This window comes from Ornithorhynchus anatinus, chromosome 20 (assembly GCF_004115215.2).
Source record: "Ornithorhynchus anatinus isolate Pmale09 chromosome 20, mOrnAna1.pri.v4, whole genome shotgun sequence".
NCBI lineage: Eukaryota > Metazoa > Chordata > Mammalia > Monotremata > Ornithorhynchidae > Ornithorhynchus > Ornithorhynchus anatinus.
The window spans coordinates 19225322-19248671 of NC_041747.1; the positions used below are offsets into that span (position 1 = coordinate 19225322).

General features: G+C 45.4%; 1 protein-coding gene across 4 annotated transcripts in view; it reads right to left on the minus strand.

The window, feature by feature from the left end:
- The window catches only part of ELMOD1 (ELMO domain containing 1), a 48166-nt gene that overhangs the window by 12434 nt on the left and 12382 nt on the right, over positions 1-23350 (minus strand). For 2 of the 4 annotated variants that reach the window (XM_029048182.2, XM_029048180.2), the window contains exons 2-6: positions 20247-20349; positions 12768-12850; positions 5085-5230; positions 4612-4640; positions 1690-1787 (exon numbers count right to left, since the gene is read on the minus strand). In XM_029048182.2, coding sequence (XP_028904015.1) covers positions 1690-1787; positions 4612-4640; positions 5085-5230; positions 12768-12850 — 356 coding nt within the window. In that variant the 5' untranslated portion in view covers positions 20247-20349. Of the gene's footprint in view, positions 1-1689; positions 1788-4611; positions 4641-5084; positions 5231-12755; positions 12851-20246; positions 20350-23350 lie in introns of those variants that run through there. The other 2 variants (XM_029048183.2, XM_029048184.2) reach the window with 2 other exon arrangements.

A 23350-nucleotide genomic window follows, 5' to 3' on the forward strand; every position in this document is an offset into this window, starting at 1 on the left:
TCATGACCTTTTGACTCCCGAGCCTGTGTACTCTTTATCTGCATTCAATTTAGGCAGAAAACTGGTATTTTTAATGCATCGTAAGGAAGATATCTTGGCACCTTCCTGGCAGTTTCCCACTCAACGTTCCTTGGTAGGGTTTTTTATTTTTATACCAGTGGTAGAATTGTTTGGAGAATTGCAAAACGTATGATAATTTCACTACGATTCAGCTATAACAATCGTTTTTGTTTCGTTCTCTTTTGCTCTGCCATCTGTCTCCCCCAATTAGACTGAATCCGTCATTGGGCAGGGATGGTCTCTATCTGTTGCCAAATTGTACATTCCAAGCGCTTAGTTCAGTGCTCTGCACAGAGGAAGCGCTCAATAAGTACTATTGAATGAATTAAAATAAAAGACTGGTAAGCAGGGCAGGGATGGTGTCTACCAAGTCTATTGTATTCTCCCAAGCGTTCAGTACAGTGCTCTACACTCAGAAAGCACTCGGTAAATAACACCGATCATTCCTTCAGGAAGTCATATATGAAAAAGTCTTTCTGCCAAATCACAGTCAAACGAATTTATCCCCCCCTCTTTTAGGGCTGGTTATTAAGGAAGAATAATATAATTATTTGAAATAGAAGACTGCAATAGATACCAAGGAGAGTACAATAGCTCCAAATGGAATTTTACCAAGAGCCCCATGAAAGATAATGTCTTGATTATCTCCTCACACAAAAACGCCTATTACAGAGAGCGCTTTTCACCAACCGCTCATCAGGGACTGAAATGATCATTTTGACAGCGTGCACTTCTAAGAAAGACTTTCCCTTCTGGCAGCAATTACAAGAGAACTGCTCTTGAAAGACACACTGAACGGTTATGACTCAACGACCTCCGAAATTTGTTTTTGTTCCCCCATCTGGCCTGTTCCAAAGTTCCGTTTAAAAGTTATTTCATGATTGAAAGTCAAGTGCTTCTTTTAAGTGATCTTCGGCACACTCATTTTATGCTTCGGAGGAGAATGGGTATCATCTTGAAAAATGAGATAAAATGTCCGCTCTCACCCCATTTTGGATGATAAAAACCCTATGGGATAGGGACTGTGTCCGATAGGATAATCTTAATGAAGAATTTGGCAGGTAGAGGGTGCTTATCAAATAACATAATAAGAACAGTAACTATTACTCCGAAACCAATCTCCTAATCTCACACCTCTATGCTTTACTCGATAGAAACTCAAATCTTTGAGTTTCTTGAACAACCTGTTTATGGAAGAAGACTCAAAATGCACTCTTTACTACAGTAAAATATAGACATGACACATATCATAATCCTCAGTGTGATGCATAACACTTTTTCTGTTTCTAAGGGACCTTTAACGGTTAAAAGAAACCAAGAGTGTCTATGAAATGTTCTCACTTATTTTAATGCAGGAAATCTAACTCAATAAATTACCAAAAGAGAAGCATCAATCATCAAAATGCAATCATCAGACTGCTACTATGGGTGGTAATCCACATAAATGAAATATGTATAAGTCAGTAAGTCAATATATTTAACTCTGAAAATTCTTCATGTGTCAAAATCACCGCAGGCAACCATTTTAGACTTCAGCATATTTAAATGAAAGAACTTACACCCTAAGATGTGTGAACCAAAACATGCAAACCATTTAAAACATTTCTGATATAGTAACCAAACTCTTACTGTGGATTTATGTCAGGATTAATTTTTTTTAGTTCCATGATGTCATCTATAGTCTTTTCAATAGCATCAGGGTGAACACTGACTGAAGTTTGCAAAAGCTGAAATGTGGACAAAATCAATTAGTATGTTTTGCAAATTAACTGAGAAAATAATAATAGCAGCTTTTTATGAACCTCTTCATATGACTAAAGGGTCTGAAGCTATCATGCCATGGTACAGTTATATTTTTACCAGGAAAAGATTTTCTACCAAATCTACTTAAATGTCATAAACTTGATTATTTTTTCCGGGTTGATGTTTATCATCATGTTTTGAATTCTTATAAAAGTTCTGTAAAATAAGTCTTTAAATTTCCCAGCAGGTTTTTGTTTCAGTATTCCTCTCCTGCTTCTTCCCGTTGCCATAAAATATAAGTTGTGAGTTGTGACATCACATTTCACACATATATGGTCTCTTATTGGGGTGGTCATGGCAGTCTCTGTCACTTCCCCCCAAGGATTAGGAAGTCAGGCCCAAGTTCCTTAATTTTAAGAAATCCCACAAGGATGGACAGCCCAGCGCTTGGCACATAGTTAACGCTTAAATAGCAATATTATTATTATCATTAGCTTCATCTTCAGAGCTTTTGGGGCAAAAAGTAGCTGGTCTCTCCCTGCCCTTCCTCACCTCACTGAATCGAGACGGGGGCTGAGGGGAAGCCAAGATGACAGCCCCCCTCCTTACCCTCTTCTGGCCACACATGATGCCCTCCAGCCTGGGAACCATATGGGTTTCCAGCATCCTCACAAAGAAGGTGCTGCTGTCGCCCCGCTCCCTACGCACGCCCCTCCACCCTTTCGTGTGACTTACCCCCTCTCCCAACAGCGAACTGCCCCCCTACCTCACCCCTGCCCTGCTCATTTCCCATTCACTGACACCATTAGCGGCCACCGGTGGTGTTGAGATGGGCCAGGCATGGGGGGGCATGCCCCAGCCTCATTAGATCAATCAACCAATCAATCAGTGGTATTTATTGAGCGCTTACTGTGTGCAGAGCAAATAAGTGCTTGGGAGAGTATAATTCAACAGAGTCGGTAGACATACTCCCTGCCCACAACCAGCTTATTGTCCTCATTTTTATCAGGGAGGGGCACCTAGAGAATCAGGAACTCTGACCTCACCAAATCCCCCGTCTCCTCCTCACCCGGCTTCTCTTATTAGTGCTAATGTCAGTAGAAAAGTTTCTCCTAAATTGGCCCCAGAGTACATTGTCCCCGGTTGGTAACTGCGGAAAGTGAGGAATAGAGGGAAATATGATGTCACTCCCACCCCGGAGGAAACAGTATTGCTTCCAGAATGGAACGAGAGGGAGCCTAAGGAAGTTGGCAAGATTTGGGGGGGTCCAGTGGGGAGTGGAGGTCTCAAGGGTAAAGGAGCTGAGCGGTCGAAACAGGAGGAGACAAAGGATGCTTCTTCCAGACTGGAGCTTTCCAGTTCAACCTCTCGGACCGTGGGATGATTTCCTGAGACAAATACACACATACACACATATCTTTTCTCTCTCTGGTTCTCTTTTCTTCTCTCTCTGCATCTCGTCCCCCCTCCCTCTCTCTCTCTTCCTTTCCTCCCCATTCTTCTTTCTTCCTCTCATTCCCTACCTCCCTTTTTTCCTTCTCTTCCTCTCCTGTTTCTTCTCTGGTCTCATCTTTCCTATCCCTTCTGTAAGACCCACTGGAAAATGGCATTCTAAATACAATATCGGCTTTAAGACATAAAATAAGAATTTAATTTCATCCTCGCATTGAAGTAAGATGCATTAATGTGTGTTAAAATCGTATGCATGGGATGTGTTCCAAAAAACAAGAGTCTTATTCAGTTACCGGAGTTAACTGAACTCCATTCATTCAATTCAATTGTATCTATTGAGTGCTTAGTGTGTGCAGAATATTGTACTAAGAGCTTGGGAGACTACAATACACCAATAAACAGTCATATTCCCTGCCCCCGACGAGTTTACAGTCTAGAGTGGAGGAGACAGACATCAATACGAATCAATAAAATTACAGATATTTACATAAGTGCTGTGGGACTGGGAGGGGGGAAGAGCAAAGGGAGCAAGTCAGGGTGATGCAGAGGGGAGAGGGAGATGAGGAAAAGTGGTGGTTAGACTGGGAAGGCCTCTTAGAGGAGATGTGCCTGCCTTTAGGCTTTGAAGGTGGGAAGAGTAATTTATAATAGACACACATCGATAAACACAATATGTTGATATTAACAAAATGTTGATATTTCTACATTAGGGCATCGGATAAAACTATCGAGAACATGTAAATACTGAGCTGAAAAAGAAAAAATAGATCGGAGATTGAGGAATAATCAGTAAAACACATTATGCCGTTTATCCCCTGTCTCCCAGGATAGGTTATGTTACACGTCAAAAAAAATTGTGCCTGCTTAATACTTAGGCAAAATGCTCAATTAACGAGAAACGTTTTTAATATGTAGAGATTCTGTAGTAGAAGAAAAAACTCGTCACCAGATAGCAATTTGTTTAGCCATTTGTCCTCCACTTGGCTGGTCAATGTGTGAAAAATCATGCACTCTGAGAATTAATTTTGCCTCTTTTGAGGTAGGATTTTGGTAGCCTGTAGACATGGGAGATATGTTAAAACTCCGTAAACAGGAACACTGTAAAGAAGTGTTTGCCAGCTTTCCCAAACTGTTGCTCTGGATATTTTCAATCCGCCTAGCAACACCACCAGGATCACAGACGCTCTATTTTGATACAGTTCACACCAGTGAGTGGTGTGAGGTGAGAAAACAGTCACTTTGGTGCTGCGCCAGGACTAGCAAACCATTGTTTCTTATAATTTCATATTTTGATGTTGCAGACAAACCCCAGAGAGAAGAGATGTCAGGAAAATTAAATATTAAAATTGGACTCACCTTATTTTTTGAACCTCTGAGCGATGATTCTGTGGAGACAATAATTAAAATATGCTTTTGGCAAATCAATTGACTCCCAAGTCTAATCACATATTCCAGTTTTAACGGTATTTATTAAGCGCTTACTATATTCTAGGCATTGTACTAGCGCTGGGGTAGATAAAAGATACACAGGTTGGACGGAGTCCCTGTCCCACATGGGGCTCACAGACAATCCCCATTTTACAGACAAGGTAACTCAGGCATGGAGAAGTTAAGGGACTTGCCCAAAGTCACATGGCAGAAAAGTGGTGGAATCAGGATTAGAATCCAGGTCCTCCGAATCCCAGCCCTGTGCTCGTTCCACTGCTTCTCCATTTACCTGAACTAAAGCTAGTGCTTCAAAATGCAACACAACAGAACAAAACATCGTGTACCCCCTCTAATGGGGCCTAGGTTTGGATTACCTTTTCTTTTCTGGCATACTCACTCACCTATTTTCATGGTTCTGCTGGCTCCGGGCTTGGTGTTGTAACAGATCCTCTGCAGTTCACATCGGCCCGTTAGTTTCCTCACTACAAATTTCAGACAGCGCCACAGGAATTTACAGTAAAAAAATAGGAACATCTGGATCAGCATTCTGTCAAAAAAAAAAAAAGAGCCAAATATAAAACACCGGACAAGAATGTGGAAAACGCCCCCACCTATAAGAAACGCAGTGAAACAAGTCCTTGGAGTAACTCCCTAGTGGATGATGATTTTTCCAAACATTTCTTTTTCTTCCACACTCTTACGTAAGAATTTTCATGGGCCAAAACTCATGACCATTCGGAGGAACAAAATAACACCCCGCAGCCAACTCTGCAGAATCTATAAGTTTCTTATTAGCAGTAAGGGAAGGTGATCTGGTGTCCCTCCTTAGTTGGGACAGCCGTGATTTTGGGGGGCTTTGTTTCTCCCCTCAGATGAGTGAGGATCGCCGCGGGGACTGCTATTTTCAGGTACAGTGGTTGGAAGAGTACCTGACAACCACGGTGGACGAGATGGGGGAACGGCATTAGGGAGGAAGAAAAGAAACAGAGAAAATAACCAGTCTTCTCCTTTTTTTCACCAGTGGCCCAGAGTGGCCTAGTGAAAAGAGCACAAGTGTGGGAGCCAGGAGTTTGGGATTCCAGTCCCAGCTCTGCCACTTACCTGTTGTGTGACCGTGGGTGAGTCACTCGACTTTTCTGGGCCTCAGTTTCCTCATCTGTACCTTGGGGATTAAGTATTTTTCTGTTTACCCCTGAGACTGGAAGGCCAGTGTGGGGCAGGGACTGTGTCTGATCTGATTTTACTGACTGTACCTCAGTGCACGACACAGAACCAATCCTAACAAACAGGGGACCAGAGCACAGGCCTCAGAGTCAGAGGGACTAGGGTTCTAGTCCCGCCTCCTTGTCTGCTGCGTGACCATAGGCGAGTCACTTCACTTCTCTGGCCCTCAGTTACCTCATCTGGAAAATGGGGATTAGGACTGTGAGCCCCAAGTGGGACATGGACTGTGTCCAACCTGCTTAGCTTGTATGCACCTCAGCGCTTAGAAGAGAAGCAGCGTGGCTCAGTGGAAAGAGCACGGGCTTTGGAGTCAGGGCTCATGAGTTCGAATCCCAGCTCTGCCACTTGTCAGCTGTGGGACTGTGGGCAAGTCACTTCACTTCTCTGTGCTTCAGTTGCCTCATCTGTAAAATGGGGATTAAGACTGCGAGCCCCACGTGGGACAACCTGATACCCCGTGTCTACCCCAGCGCTTAGAACAGTGCTCTGCACATAGTAAGCGCTTAACAAATGCCAACATTATTATTAATAGTGCCTGGCACATAGTAGGGGCTTAATAAGTACCATCAAAATTATTAGCATCGTTATTATTATTACTACAAGCACCGGGTGCCCACAGTGAGTGCTCAATAAATGCCACTGATAGGTTGCTGTCACCGTGCTGCCCGGGAGTTTCCAGTATGACTGGAAATAGATTTTCCAGACACTCCCAGGAGTGACTCAGAAAGTTCGGTTCGGGCAGGATCAGGTGGCACCAGTTGCGACCGCTGGCTGCCATCGCCTCCTTTCACCCAGGTGGCATGGAGGCTGGCAGCAGTGGGGATGGCTCAGGGAGAAGCAGCGTGGCTCAGTGGAAAGAGCACGGGCTTGGGAGTCAGAGATCATGGGTTCGAAACCCGGCTCTGCCGCTTGTCAGCTGTGTGACCGTGGGCGAGTCGCTTCACTTCTCTGGGCCTCAGTTCCCTCATCTGGAAAATGGGGATAAAGACTGTGAGCCTCACGTGGGACAACCTGATGACCCTGTATCTCTCCCCCGGTGCTTAGAACAGTGCTCTGCACATAGTAAGCGCTTAACAAATACCAACGTTATTATCATTATTATCCCCGAACAGAAATGAACCTGCCATGAGATAGCAAGGGGGTTGGGGGGAGTTGTGCCCAGAAACGGTGAGTTGTATCCCCTCTCCAATGGTCCTGACGGCAGCAGAGATGGTGGGGGAGAAGGAAGAAGGGCTGGGGGCGGGGGGAGAGAAGGGAGGAAAGAACATGGGCCTGCAAGTCAGAGGATCTGGGTTCCAATCCTCCCTCCACCGCATACTTGCTGGGTGACTTTGGCCAAGACACTTCTTCTGTGGTTCGGTTACCTCATCTGTAAAACGGGGATTGAGAATATGAGTCCTACGTGGGCCAGGGACTGAGTCCAACCTGATTATCTTATATCTACTCCAGTGCTTAGTACAGTGCCTAGAAGCGCTTTATAAATAGCATAAAAAAAGTGCTGTGGGACTGAGGGTGGGCAAATACCAAATGCCCAAAGGCCGCAGATTCAAGTGCGTGTAACATGTAGAGAGAGGGAACCGGTTACCTCTCTCTCCCTCCCTCCCTCGCTCTCACACACACAAACCTACACTCGCGTACACGATCCCGAAGTAAGGGATGAAAAGCAAATAGCCCACGATTTGAGCTGACCCTGCTGCTCCTTGGACTCTGTCTTCAAATGCACAGTCAAAAAAGGGGCAGAACCTGCCAAGGTGAGCAAAATTTGTATGCGCAATCAGCTGGGAAGTCCTCAGCCGGAAGCCTCTAACGCTAGGCTCAGTGGAAGGAGCCCGGGCTTGGGAGTCAGAGTTCGCGGGTTCGAATCCTGCCTCGGCCGCTTGTCAGCTGTGTGTGACGGTGGGCAAGTCACTTCACTTCTCTGGGCCTCAGTTCCCTCAGCTGGAAAATGGGGATTAACTGGGAGCCCCACGGGGGACAACCCGATTACCCTGTATCCGCCCCAGCGCTTAGAACAGTGCTCTGCACATAGTAAGCGCTTAACAAATACCCACATTATTATAAAGTATCCTAAAGCTTGTCAACCACTATTTCTGCAGTCAAATTTGTTCTGTGCTCTTCATGGGACTCAGGTTAGCGGCTTTTTAACTTAGATGAGTCTAGCTATCCAGGAGGGCATGTCCTTTAGAGGAGGAATTTTACAAAACCACAACATCGTTCTTGGAAGAAGTTTTCCCTTCTCCTGCCTGCCCTGCCTAGGGCTTTCACACAACAGGCCTCCGCATAAAGAACTTCCTCTCCACACAGCAGTTATGCAAGAAGCTTTAAACTCAGCTGCTTCCCGCCTACCTGAAATTTATTTTAGTTTCTCCCCAGTTACACCGTGAGTTCCTTGAGGAAAGGGGTTGCGTCAACTAATTTTATTGTATCTGCACAGAGTAAGGTCTCCATAAATGTGAATCGATTTCTCAACATACATGGTCTGTTATGTGATATATATATCTATATAGAGAGAGATGTAATAATAATAATAATGTTGGTATTAAGCTCTTACTACGTGCAGAGCACTGTTCTAAGCGCTGGGGTGGATACAGGGTAATCAGGTTGTCCCACGTGAGTTAATCCCCATTTTACAGATGAGGGAACTGAGGCCAGAGAAGTGAAGTGACTCTCCCACAGTCACACAGCTGGCGAGTGGCAGAGCCGGGAGTCGAACTCATGACCTCTGACTCCGAAGCCCGGGCTCTTTCCACTGAGCCACGCTGCTTCCCAAATGTAGATACATTTATCTGTCTATATATGAACTAGCATGCTTTCCTCTAGAAAACAAGCTCGCGGTGGGAACGTGTCACTGTGAGCCCGTCAGTGGGCAGGAACTGTCTCTATCTGTTGCCGATTTGTACATTCCAAGCGCTTAGTACAGTGCTCTGCACATAGTAAGCGCTCAATAAATACTATTGATTCACTGCTGGAAACAGAGTCCTCTTGGGGCCCGAGAAGTGATTAAATCAATGCTATTTATTGAGTGCTTACTTTGTACAGAGACCCTCACAAAGCACTTGGAAGAGTACAGCACAAGAGAATTAGTAAACATGTTCCCTGCCCATGTGAGCTTTCAGCATAATAATAATAACTGTGGTATTTAATGCTCACTGTGTTTCCAGAACTGTACTAAGCCCTGGGATCGACATAAAACAATCAGGTCCCACATGGGGTTCACAGCCTAAGTAGGAGGGAGAACAGGTATTGAATCCTCATTTTGCAGATGAGGGAACTGAGAGAAGTTGAGCGACTTGCCCAAGGTCACACAGCAGGCCGGCGGTGGGGTTGGAATTGGAACCCAGTGCTTGGCACACAGTAAGCACTTAAATGCCCTAAACGCTCCCCTGCAAAAAATAAATTTAAAAAAACCCCACCAAAACCCAAAAATCTTTGCTTCACCTCCAACCTCGTTCTGGCTCCGAGGGTCGGGGAGAGCCAGCCGGACAGTCAGGCCTTCCAAAGAGCTGAGGGGGCCGGGGGCAAAGATAATATCAGAGAAGCTCAGCGTGTTGCTCTTTCAGGGCCAGCCCCGAGGGGAAGATAGCCCCCTCCTTCTCACCCCTCGCCTGAACAGTTGATGCTCTGAATCAGAACTACGACAGGAATTTACCTTTCCCCCCCAAAATCTGGGTTCAGAGGAATAGCGTTTCTCTGGCAGCGAGCTCAGAACTCCTGGGGCTGAAAACGAGATCCCGTTGAGACGTCATTAATGATTCAGGTTATGAGTAGAAAGAGATGTCCTTCGATTTGAACACGCTGTGGTCGGATTACTACGGGCGGCCATTTAACGAATGGCCATCCGCTATACCCAAACTCGTGACTTTCAGACTGATTTATCTATATTAATAATAATGTTGGTATCCGTTAAGCGCTTACTATGTGCCGAGCACTGTTCTAAGCGCTGGGGGAGATACAGGGTCATCAGGTTGTCCCACGTCTGTCTCCCACACAAGACTGTAATCTCGTTGTGGGCAGGGAACCCGTCTGCCATCTCTGTTGTACTGTTCTCTCCCAAGCACTTAGTACAGTGCTCTGCCCATAGTAAGGGCTCAATAAATCACACTGATTGATTGCATCTCCCATCAACCCGGTGTTGCGGCCTCTGGACAAGATAATAAACTTGTTAGTGAATCCACCAGTAACTCAAAAACGAAATGAAAAAATAAAGTAGAAGCAGCATGGCCTAGTGGATAGAGCAATGGGGCTGGGAGCCAGAAGGTTGTGGGTTCTAATCCCAGCTCTGCCATTTGTCTGCTGTGTGACCTTGGACACGTCACTTCACTTCTCTTGGCCTCAGTTACCTCATCTGGAAAATGGTGATTAAGACTTTGAGCCCCATGTGGGACCGCGACTATATCCAACTGGCTTATGTCGTAGCTACCCCAGCACTTAGAACAGTGCTTGACACAAAGTAGGCACTTAACAGGTACTATCATCATCATCGGTACTTGGCAGATAACACGCGTATAACAGATACTACAATTATTATTAATAAATACCTAAGGACAGACTGTGTCAGCTGGAAAGGATAATGCAGCGTCTAAAAGGGAACAAATATTTGAGGCCCTCAGGAATTACCGGCAGAATTCCTTCGATAAAATTGCTCACTGAGACATTTCTGTTTGCCACAAATATAGGGTTCCAGTCCTTTGTTCGAACACGGCACAGCTTGCTGAAGAATTTCCTGATGCTTACTCAGAGTGTTCACAGCAGCGGTTCTCACTTGCAATTATATTCATTTTATTATTTAGCATTCATTCTCCACCTTCTCCCAGAACAGCTAACCCATGTAAATTATTCAGAAAAGATCACATCACGATGACAAGATAATAAAAGGAGCTAATCTTCTAAGGGACCCAGCCACAATAACCCTTTCGGGAAAAATAGGTCTAGTGAAAAAGGGAGACAAGAGGAGAAGACGTACAGACTAACAAAACGCATGGTGAGTGAGGGAGGATTCTGATATCTGACCCCACCTTAAATTTGTTTTAGAGAAATTCTTTGCAACAATAAAAATGGCTTATTTTGAAGTGCTTCAATGCACGGATGGCTAAAAGCTCATATTTTTCCTTACAGAAATCCTGTAATAAATGAAAAGTGCACTACCGACGGAAAGAGTTAACATAATTTAAAATGAAAATTTCAACCACCAAACAACAGTTAGGACTCATCATTCCTCTGTAAAAGGTTCTATAGGAGATAAACTTTCTACTGTCTGTTGCCCAGTGTTCAGGACAGGAATTCCCAGGAGGGGAAAAACGGCGATTATGATGGCATATCACTGTCTTCAATTTTAAGATGAGCTGTGTATAATCGGGCTCAAGGTAGAGGCGCGAGACCAACATTGGGCCGGCAACATGACTACCGGCTCTCCCAACAGCTTAGTACAGTGCACGGCGCACAGTAAACACGCAATAAATACCACTGATTGATTGATGTCCACCTTTCTTACACTTAAATTAGCCCCGGGTGAATCTGCAGCTGCATTTTTGTGGAAATTGTTGCTTTTTCTGCATCGGCTTCTTTTTTCTCCTAGGCGACCTGATGCCCAATTCAAAGAGAGGCATTCCATTTCCGATGAGTGTTTCTGCTACTCTCGGGTCTCTCTAACCTGGGCCTGAAGTTGTAATTGAAGTTGTGTTTCCAGGTGCCCTGGTAGCATTTCTCCTGCTCAGCCTGCTCAAGGTCACTCCATTTCAGTTCACCACGCAGGGGCAGCTGCAACTCAAGTATCCTGTTGTCAACCATCCGCTCCACAATTCCTGTCCGGTAGAATCGTGGCAAAGCAAGCAATGTTTAATCCGGACGTGCTGGTTAGCTTTAAGGACCTCATTCTTGGTCTTTTCTCTTTTTTCAATCAATCTGTGGTATTTATTGAGCACTTACTGTGTGCAGAGCACCGGGGAGAGTACGCTATAACAGAGTGGGTAGATGTGTTCCCTACCCACAGTGAGCTTACGGTCCAAGGGGGACCCAGACGTTAACGTAAATAAATAAATGATAAATGTGTACATAAGTTCCGTGGTGAGGGTGGGACGAATAAAAGGTACAAATCCACGAGCAAGAGCGCGCAGAAGGGAGTGGGAGAAGAGGAAATACTAATAAATTGTGGTATTTGTTACGCACTTACTATGTACTAAGCACGGTTCTAAGCACTGGGGTAGACACAAGTTAATCAGGTTGGACCCAGTCCCTGTTCCCCATGGGGTTCACCCTCTTAATTTTGCAGATGAGGTCACTGAGGCCCAGAGAAGTTAAGTGACTTGCCGAAGGTCACACAGCAGACAAGGGGTGGAGCTAGGATTAGAACCCGGGTCCTTCAGATTCTGAGGCCCGGGCTCTATCCTTGAAGGCCTAGAATCTTCCCATTTAATATTAGAGTTGACTCAAGGGAGACTCTGAAGAAGCTATAGCGTAAAAGTTGGTTGGGATAATGTTAACCCGTTCAGATTTCTGTTAGATAGGCTCTATCACCACTCCGTCAACCTCAGTGTGGCCCATTATTACCAGGTTGAACCAGATGTGCTGGCCTTCTGGACTTCCTCCTTCGACAGGAGTTTGTTGGATAACGTGTGGCCCGATACGATAATTCGGAGGTTGCCTTCCGTACATCCCTGAAGAAGCTAGGTGTCCAGGGATACGTCGTTCTAGAAAGTCATGAGTGAAGCTGGCTTCATCCCTGTCACAGTCAACGGGGGAAGCCTAAGAAGACGGCAAGAACATTTCAAGATTCTCTTGAAGATACCTTCTCCAAGAAACCTCTCAACAAATCACCCCTGCAGTCAGAACCGCAAACAACACTAAAGCACCTGGGTGTTCACCTGCTGAGCATATGCAAGTTTTTCTTCAATTTGGAACGTGAACGGGGAGTCACGGCATTCCAAGATGTCGCCTTCATCGCCATCTTTAAGAAGAAAGGTAAAACATGAGTCTGGGGTAGCTGGCACGGATTCTCGTCGCTCCCACTGTTGGCAACACCCTAGCCGGTTTCCAGCTTTTGGAGATGGCAGAATTAGAGGCCAGCATTTAGTTGCCGGTCTAAGAAGCAGGCTGTCCAGACAAGGAAGTGGAAAAACGAATCGAGGAGGACAGAGTATCCTTTGGACGGCTGTCAAATAGTTTTGGGAGGCAATATGGCACGGACGAAACAAGAGTTCCCCTCAAAAGCAATCGATGCCCTTACTACTGAGTTGTGAGGCCCGAAGCTGCCACAGACTTCACCGGCATCGCCTCTGTGCCACGCTCAACCCAAATGGCAAGGCAGGGTCCCAGAGAAGTCGGTTTCCTGGGACTGAAGCTATTCTCGGTTCTGTGTGTGACCGTAGAATTCCCAAAGTGCTGTTAGGGAGCTGAAGCGGGAGGACCAAAAGCAAGGAAGTAGCAAGAAAGCACGGGCCCAGGCGATGCGGTAATCCAGCTTAATACGACCTGCGGCACGCTCCATTCGAGAAAGGAATGATTCTTTGTGATCAGAAATTTCGTGACAGGGAGGCAGAAGTGGAAACAGCACCAGAATGCTGCAAGCACCAGCACATCAGCACAAAAGGAACATTTTTTGAGTGAAAACGGTCTGATTAGATTCAACAGCTTCACGTTAGCCTTTCAGTCAATCCATCGTATTTATTGAGCGCTTACTGTGTGCTGAGCAGTGGGAGAGTGCAGCACAACAATATTACCGGCACATTCCCTGCCCACTGTGAGCTTACAGTCTACAGGGGGAGACAGATATTTATATAATAAAGAAATTACGTAAATGTCCGTAAGTGCTGTGGGGGGAAGGGGGGAGGGTGAATAAAAGGAGCAAGTAAGGGGGATGCAGAAGGAAGTGGGAGAAGAATTAATGTGGCTTTAGGGAAGGCCTCATGGAGGAGATGTGCCTTCAGTAAGGTTTTCAACAAGGAGAGAGCAACCGGCTGTTAAATATAAAGAGGGAGGGCGTTCCGGGCCGGAGGCGGGACGTGGGCGAGAGCTCAGTGGCAAGGTAGACGAGATCGAGGTACGGTGAGTCATTTGGTATTAGAGGAGCGAAGTGTGCAGGCTGGGTGGTAGAAGAAGAATAGCGAGGTGAGGTAGGAGGGGGCAATTGGATTTAATCATTTAAAGCTGTAGGAGAGGAGTTTCTGTTTGAGGCGGTGGTGGATGGGCAACCACCGGAGAGTCTTGAGTGGGGAAATATGGACTGAACACTTTTGTGGAAAATTGATCCAATGGTAAGGAGTTTCTGTTCGTTGCAGAAGTAGGTGGGCAACCCCTGGAGGTTCTTGAGGAATGGGCAAATATGGACTGATTTTAGATAAATGATCCGTGCAGCAGAGTGAAGTATGGACTAGAACGGGGAGAGACAGGAGGCGGGGAGCTCAGCAACGAGGCCGAGACAGTAATCAACGAGAGATAGGATGGATAAGGGCTTGGACTAACGTGTTAGCAGTTTGGATGGAGAGGAAAGGGCAGATTTTAGCGATGTGGTAGAGGATAAATCAACAGGATTCGGTGTTTGATCGAATAAGTGGGTTGAATGAGAGAGGGGAGTCGAGGATCACGCCGAGGTTATGGGCCTGTGAGACAGGAAGGATGATGGTGCTGTCTACGGTGATGGAAAAGTCAGAGGAAGGACAGGATTCGGGCAGGAATGTAAGGATTTCTGTTTTGGAAATGTTACGTTTGAGGTGTGGGTGAGACATCCAAGTAGGGATGTCTTGAAGGCAGGAGGAAACGCGAGACTGCAGAGAAGGAGAAAGATCAGGGCTGGAGATAGAGATTTGGGAATCATCCACATAGAGGTGGTATTCGAAGCCGTGGGAGCGAATTAGTTTTCCAAGGGAGTGGGTGTAGATGGAGAATAGCAGGGGACTCAGAACTGAACCTTTAGGGACCCCCCACAGTTAGGGGGAGGGAGGCAGAAGGAGAAGCCCTTGAAGGAGACTGAGAATGAGCGGCCAGAGAGATAGGAGAAGCAGGAGAGGACTGTGTCTGCGAAGCCAAAGAGAAGGGGTTGGCAGCCGAGAGATCGGGGAAGATCGGGATGGAGTAGAGGCCGTTGGATTTAGCAAGAAGGAGATAATCGGTGACCTTTGAAAGGGTGCTTCTGTGGAGTGAAAGCTAAATTACTTACACGATGAGGGATGTAAGTGCTAAAAAGAAAAGTCTATTCTGTCAAATTATAGATAGTGTAGTTCCTTTCCCTTTCTCCGATAATCTGGGGCTTGTCAGTCCCCCACAAGTCATCAAATATAATTATTAGGTAGGCTTCATTGTGAAGAGAACCCCTTATTGAACGGACAGATTCACCAAATAAGGCATTAAGTTGCTCTAAAGGAAAAACATCACATTGCAATTTTTTTAAATGGTATTTGTTAAGCACTTATCATGTCAGTCAGTGGTATTTTTTGAGCACTCACTCTGTGCAGAGCACTGCACTAAGCGCTTGGGAGAGTACATTATAACAAGAGAACAGACACGTTTCCTGCTCACCGAGAATTTACAGTCTAGAGGGACGAGTTTACAGTCTAGCGGGGCAGCCACTGTTCTAAGCACTGGGGTAGATACGGGATAATCAGGTTGGACACGATCCACGTCCCACACGGGGCTCACAGCTCCCACTTCGGACAAAGTCCTTTCTTTTACCAATTACTACGTTGCTCTGCACACAGTAAGCGCTCAATAAATACCTTTGACGGTCTTAATCCCCATTTTACAGATGAGGTAATCGAGGCAAAGAGAAGTGAAGTGACTCGTCCAAAGTCTCACAGCAGACAAGTGGCGGAGCCGGATTCAGAACCCAGGTCCTGCTGATTCCCAAGCCTGTGCTCTATCCATTAGACAATGATATGAGAGGGGTTATTTTCTGTATCATTCCATAGGCGAAATATGGCTTGCGGAGAAACAGACCACAGCTGTCCCCTTCTTTAAAGTCCTCCTAAACGGTCTGGCATTTTTTGACCCCTTTCTCTAGGGTCCACACACATCTCTCCATTCCTCAAACACCTAATAACTATCTGCTCCTGCGTCACGCAGAGATGCCTGACCATTGGCTTCGAGGCTCTTCCGCCAGCTGTTTCTGTATTGCGTATTCGTTCTTTCTTTTCAAGATACTTTCCAGCTCCCCTTCTACTTGTATCTCACTTGAGACTCTCCTACCTCCAACTCCTCACTCCCTCCCCTTCTGCCCAGGGGCGGGATTAGGTGAGAGGATCGTAGGGATAGATTTGAGATTCATCCACAGGCCCAAGTCATACGAGAAGAAGACCTCCCTAAGAGAGAGAAGAGTCAGAGGCACAGAACAGAGTCTTACGGGACACCGAGGGAGGAGTGATGGAACTGGGGCCTGAAAACCAGCCTGAGAAGGGGCAATCGGAGAGGTAGGAGGAGAGCGCCATGTTAGTGGAGTGAGAGGCCTCAACATCGACTGTAGTGGCTCAACGAGAGATGTGGGGGAGAGGAAGACTGGGAAGTGGATGGAAACAGCCTAATAATAATGTTGGCATTTGTTAAGCGCTTACTATGTGCCGAGCACTGTTCTAAGCGCTGGGGTAGATACAGGGCACTCAGGTTGTCCCACGTGGGGCTCACATTTTTTAATCTCCTTTTTTACCGGCACCGAGAATAATAATAATAACGTTGGTATTTGTTAAGCGCTTACTATGTGCCGAGCACTGTTCTAAGCGCTGGGGGAGATAAAGGGCGCTCAGGTTGTCCCGCGTGCGGCTCACATTTTTTCATCCCCGTTTTTACAGATGAGGGAACTGAGGCATTGAGAATAATAATAATAATGATGTTGGTATTTGTTAAGCGCTTACTATGTGCAGAGCACTGTTCTAAGCGCTGGAGGAAATACAGGGTAATCAGGTTGTCCCACGTGAGGCTCCCAGTCTTTATCCCCATTTTACAGATGAGAGAACTGAGGCACAGAGAAGTGAAGTGACTTGCCCAAAGTCACAAAGCTGACAAGTGGCGGAGGCGGAATTGGTACCCACGACCTCCGACTCCCAAGCCCGGGCTCTTTCCACTGAGCCACGCTGCTTCTCTGATGGAGGTTGGGAAGGATAATAACGTTGGTATTTGTTAAGCTCTTACTATGTGCAGAGCACTGTTCTAAGCGCTGGGGTAGATACAAGGTCATCAGGTTGTCCCACGTGAGGCTCCCAGTCTTCATCCCCATTTTGCAGATGAGGGAACTGAGGCCCAGAGAAGTGAAGTGACTCGCCCACAGTCACACAGCTGCCAAATGGCAGAGCCGGAATTCGAACCCATGACCTCCGACTCCCAAGCCCAGTCTGCCACGCTGCTTCAGACAGATGAGGTAAGAGCTGGAGGGAACGGTGGGATCCAAAGTGGGTGTTTTTAGAATAAAGGATACCCCAAGAAGGAGGAGGAAGAGGAGAAAAGGGGAGGAAGAAGAGGGGCAGGCTCAGGAGGAGAAAAAGAAGGAGAAGGAGCCATTTGAAAGAAATGCTGAAGAGAATGTAAGAGAAGGGAGGGGAAAGAGTGGGAACAAGTGTTTTTTAAGAGGTGGGAAGGGATAGGGTCTGAAGAACAGCTATAGGGGATAGATTTAGGTAGCAGATGGGAGTCTTCCTCTTGAGAAACAGCTGGGAAGGAGGAGATAATTAACATAGGCCAGTTGGTTTGCGAGAGGCTCAGTTTTGCTTCTAGGGAAACATAAGGGGAAGGAAAAGATTAGCTGTACACCTTCCCACCACGTTTTATTTCAACATGGTGCCGACTTAACGATCGATCAATCAACCAATGGTATTCACTGAACACCTTACTGTGTGCAAAGCACTCGACTAAACGGTGGGGAGAGCACATTAGAATAAGTAGACGTGATCCCCGCCCTCGAGAAGCTTACATTCCAGCGTGGGAGACCGGCGTGTAAATAAAATACAGGCAGGGGAAGCAACCAAGGGTAAAGATATGTCTGTGAGGTGCAGCGAGAGGTGAGCACTTAACTTTTTAGGTAGTAGAGAGGCAGCGGGGCTTAGTGGAAAGAGGACAGGCCTGGGAGCCAGAGGAACTGGGCTCTAGTCCCGGCTCTGCCACTTGTCTGCTGTGTGACCTTAGGCGATTTGCTTAGCTTCTCTGTACCTCGATTGCCTCATCTGTAAAATGAAGACTGGGAGCCCCATGTGGGACATGGACTGTGTCCAACCCGATTAGTTTATGTCTACCGCAGTGCTAAGAACGGTACCTGGCACAGAGGAAGCACTTACGTCCCGTAAATGGAATTGAATTAAACTGTGGACTTGGGATGCATAGTTGACGTAGAAGAGAGGGGAAAAGGAGATTCAGATTTAAGCTTATCTTTGAGTCATACCCAAGATTTCTATTTGCGTGATATGACCTGATTAAATAATTGAGGTAACCATCAGAAGACACGTACAATTACTGTACCTGTTTTTCTTAAACGTTTAAAAGACGGGATAATCACCGTAGCAAGCCAAGAATACATGAGGTTACGTCTTTCCCTGTCAGATGTTCCACTGTTCTTTCATAGAGTCTTTTCCAAAACTGAGAAGAGCAATTTAAAACTTTCTGTACAATGCAACGACACCACCGATGAAAACTGATCAGTAATGCACGGAGACACACAGTGCCTATGAAATTAGACAAGGCAGAAATAGATGGTAAGGGTGGTTTCGATTTGACTTGACCGGGGCGTCGGGAATTAATCCTCTAGACTGTAAAGCTGTGCTCTGAACTGGAAGCTCATTGCGGGCGGGGATCGTATCTACCAACTTGGTTCTATTATTATATCGTACTCTCCTGAGCGCTTAATACAGTGCTCTACACATATGAGAGGCTATAGATAGAGCTCAGGCCTGGGAGTCAGAAGGTCATGGGTTCTAATCCTGGCTCTGCCACTTGTCAGCTGTGTGACCTTGGGAAAGTCCCTTCACTTCTCTGTGCCTTAGTTGCCTCATCTGTAAAATGGCGATTGAGACTGTGAGCCTCATGTGGGACGAGGACAGCGTCCAACCCGATTTGCTTGTATCCATCCCAGCGCTTAGTACAGTGCCTGGCACATAGAGCTTAACAAATGCCATCATCATTATTATTATATGAGTGATTGATTGATCACGAAAGGCTTCTCAGGGAGGCGGGATTTGAGGATGGAAAGGCGAGAATGCTCGAAGAGTGATCTCGCAGTTACAGATATGATTCGCAAAAGATGTTCCACTTCCAAATGTCACAAAACTTTCAAACTGCAATTATTTACCCCCCAAAAAAAAAGGGAATGAAAGGAATGGAATGAGTCCAAACAGCTGCTGATGATTCCACAGAGATGAAGGGAAGGTCCAGTGCAGAATCAGGCCCTTAGGCTTTGACCGCGTCTTTCACTCGACTCAGGAAGGACAAACACAGATCTGTGAGTAGCCCTCAAACTTTTAGAAAATAGGTGGACAAAGCAGAACACAAGTCAAACCAAAAGATAGAGAGCCACTGCAGTGGGACGGCCGAGGGGCAGGCCCACGTCTAATTCTCCTCTGTGCATTCTCTCCCAGAGCTCAGTAGAGTGCTCAGCGCACAGTTAGCACTTAATAAAGACTATTACAGGAGAGGAAAATCCCAAGCCACCGTATTTAAACTAGAAATCCACAAGGCGAGGAAAAGTCAAGGGCCAGACCTGATTGAAAAATAGAAAGCAATTATGGTATTTGTTAAATGCTTACTATGGGCCAGGCTCTGTTCTAAGCGCCGGGGTAGATACGAGATAACTGGTTTGGACAAGGTCCATGTCCCACATAGGACTCACTCTAATAGCATTCTACCTCAAAGGGCAAGAAGATATTCAGGACATTTGGTGGCTGAGAAAGGGCAAAATTCCCAAGGGACTGACTGATAAATTTACTCACAGCGTAATTTGTGGCCTAAATTATGTGTCAGGTGCAATAAATTACCTCAGGACAATTAGGCAACAGAAAATGTAATTTACATTAACCAAGTGGAAAAAAAAATTCAGCAGCTTGTGCTATTAATTGCCAGAGCCTTTTCTTTTTGAGCTGTAATGCATTTAGGTCAACAGAGTTTAGGTAATTTTCTGCGGACTTTTACTCCCCTAAAGGAATCCTTTTACTTCTCAATGCTTCTTGCTCATCTACAAATGGCAAAAAATACACAGTGGCTTATGCGGTAAGGTAAAAATAATGAAAAAAAAATTTAAACACAGGAACAACTATGGTCAATCTAAATTCTATTTGATAACACGATAGTAATTTCAGCTCCTCTGAGCATCGTGCCATTCTGCAGTGACTTGTCCTCTTTTTTACTTACATTCCTAATAAGGGAAACTGAATTCTTACCTCAGAAAGTGCTTCATCGTGGCTCTTTCTGCCTTGGTTAATACAGCCCAGAATCTTCGACAAATGATTGCTTGAAATTCTAATTTGCGGCAATATATTTAAGCTGTGGAAGTAAATTGGATAGGTTTAATAACATGAGCAATTCAACCCTTTCTACCTCCTTCCCTTTTCTTCATTTTAAAAAGACACCGTTGAAATAGAACCATCTGTGTCTCCCGCTTAAGCGCTCCCTTCCCCGACTTCCTCTCCCTTCTGCATCACATCTGCGGTTGGATCTGTGACCTTTGGGCATTTGATATTCCCTCCACCCTCAACCCCACAGCAATCATGTACAACTCTGTAAACTATACATTATAAATTATTTATATTAACGTCCATCTCCTCCGCTAGTCTGTAAAGTCGTTGTGGGTAGGGAACGTGTCTATCTCTGTTGTATCGTGCTCTCCCAAATGCTTAGTACAGTGCTCTGCTCATAGTAAGCGCTCACTGAATACCGTGGATTGACTGGTCGATTGATTTGTTCTTTCAGAGAAGTTATCAGTTTGATTGCTGGTCGTTATTTACTTGTTCCCCAGAGGTGCTGGGGATTGACTATTAAAACTCGAGACATTAAATTTCAACATAAACAGGTTATTCTGGAGAATAAAACTGTTCCTGGCACAGAATAAGCACTTAAATACCATTTTAAAAAATTAGCAGATAAGGGGAAGCAGTAAGACAAGTTTCTTGTGTTCTTTGTCCACGATGAATTATTAAACTGAAAGTACAGAAATGCAGAGAAAATGAGATGAAATGTAATAATAATAATAATAATAATGTTGGTATTTGTTAAGTGCTTACTATGTGCCGAGCACTGTTCTAAGCGCTGGGGTAGACATAGGGGAATCAGGTTGTCCCACGTGGGGCTCACAGTCTTAATCCCCATTTTAGAGATGAGGGAACTGAGGCACAGAGAAGTTAAGTGACTCGCCCACAGTCACACAGCCGACAAGTGGCAGAGCTGGGATTCGAACTCATGAGCCCTGACTCCAAAGCCCATGCTCTTTCCACTGAGAAATGTGCACCTTTCACCATCATTGATGGTACTCTCTATGTGTACATTACATTGCATACGTACAATAAAGTAGGAGTCATGGTTACGGCCCGTAAGGAATGTATAAAGCGGAAGACAAGCAGATTGACTGGATCTACAGAAAACTGGAACATCGAGGAAAAACATATACCCGCACCCCTTGAACACTTGATAATAAATCGCTTTGTACAGTGCTTTGCACACAGTAAGCGCTCAGTAAATACGACTGAATGAAAAACAATCGAATGAAATACGGTTGAATAGTCGCCCTCAGCCCCACAGCACTTACGTCCTTATACTCTGCCATTTCCTCTCTCTGCAGTTTATTTGAATGTCCGTCTCCCACCAAATCTATCCTATTATATTCTCCCAAGCACTTAGTACAGTTTCAGCACTCAGTAAGCGCTCAGCGGTTACCACTGCTGATTGATACCAAGTGGTAATCACCCAAGCAAGCAAAAAATGAATAACTTAACTAAGTGGACAGGGTTTGGGTGAGGAGATAAGGAGTTCTGTTTCGGACATAAATAAGTCGGAGGTAACAGGAGGAAAGGCAAGAGGAAATGTGAGAATGCAGAGAGGGAGAGTCATCAGGGCTGGAGTTGTAGATTTGGGTATCATCGGGGGTAGTTGAACCCATGGGAGCGAATGAATTTTCCAAGAGAGTGGGTGTAGATGGAGAAAAGAAGGGGACCCAGAACTGAACCTTGAGGGAAACCCACAGTTAGGGGGTGGAAGGTAGAGGAGAAGCCCTTGAAGGAGACTGAGAATGAACGGCCAGAGAGTTAAGAGGAGAAACAGGAGAGGATGGGAGTCAGTGAAACCGAGGCTGGATAATGTTTCCAGGAGACGGGGGTGGTCCACAGTGTCAAAGGCAGCTGAGAGGTCAAGGAGGATTAGAATGGAGTCAAGACCACTGGATTTGGGAAGAAGGAGATCACTGGCGACCTTCGAGAGGAATGTGGATCGAAGGGGACGGAAGGCAGATTGGAGGGGGGCAAGGAGAGAACTGGAGGGGAGGAAATTGAGACGGCCGGTGTAGACAAGTCGCTCAAGGAGAGGAAATGGTAAGAGGGAGATGGGGCGATAACTGGAGGGAGCCGTGGGGTCAAGAGGGGCTTTTTTTAGGTTAAGGGAGACACGGGCACGTTGGAAAGCAGTGGGGAAGAAGTCACTGGAGATCAAACAGTTGAAGATGGCTGTTAGGGAGGGAAGAAGGGAGGGGGTGAGAGTTTTGATAAGGTGGGAGGGAACTGGGTATTGCTTCTCATCAGATCACAGTCAGATCCTGAGAAAGTGGGAGAAAGAAGGTAAAAGGAAGTTTACCTTTATGGCTCTGTCTTATACTCTTGACAGCTGCAGGAGCCAATCCTTCTCTTGCCTTATCTGTCACCCCTTTCAAAAATACAACTTGAATTTAGGACTACACTAAATTGAAAACCAAAAACCAAACAACAGCTGTAACATTTATTAAACGGCCGCAACTTCCACCTCTCTTGGGCAGCAGTGATTAGAGGAGGGAGCTAAGCACTGCAATAAAAAAAAAATTGCATTCTAATGCACTTTGGTTTCTAAGGAGTATTTTATAGAAATTACCTGGAGCCTAAAAGTTATTACTGGAGCTAGTCGAGTTTAGCAAATTCTTGTATAGCTTTTATTCCCATTATATAACTAACTTTTATTCTTTAAGCATTCACATACATCGAGGGATATTTTTGATTTATAAAGCTCAAAACACTGACTTTCACCATAATGACCAGGGAATTTACATGAAGTAAAGATGAAAACATTTTTCATCTTCCTCCATAAAACTGGGTTAATAGGGCAATAGTGAGCATGATTTTCTTTTGGAAGGTTCTATTTTTGCTGAGGAAAAAGTAAGATTCTTAAAAAACCAGTACTCTTTTGCTATAGAAGGAAGAAAATGAGGCCAACAATTTCCATGTATTGTCTTTGCTATTTCTTGATGCGGAAAGTCTTCTGTATGCTACATGAGAGAAAAATAAAAGGAATTTAAGTTCAAAGGGGAATT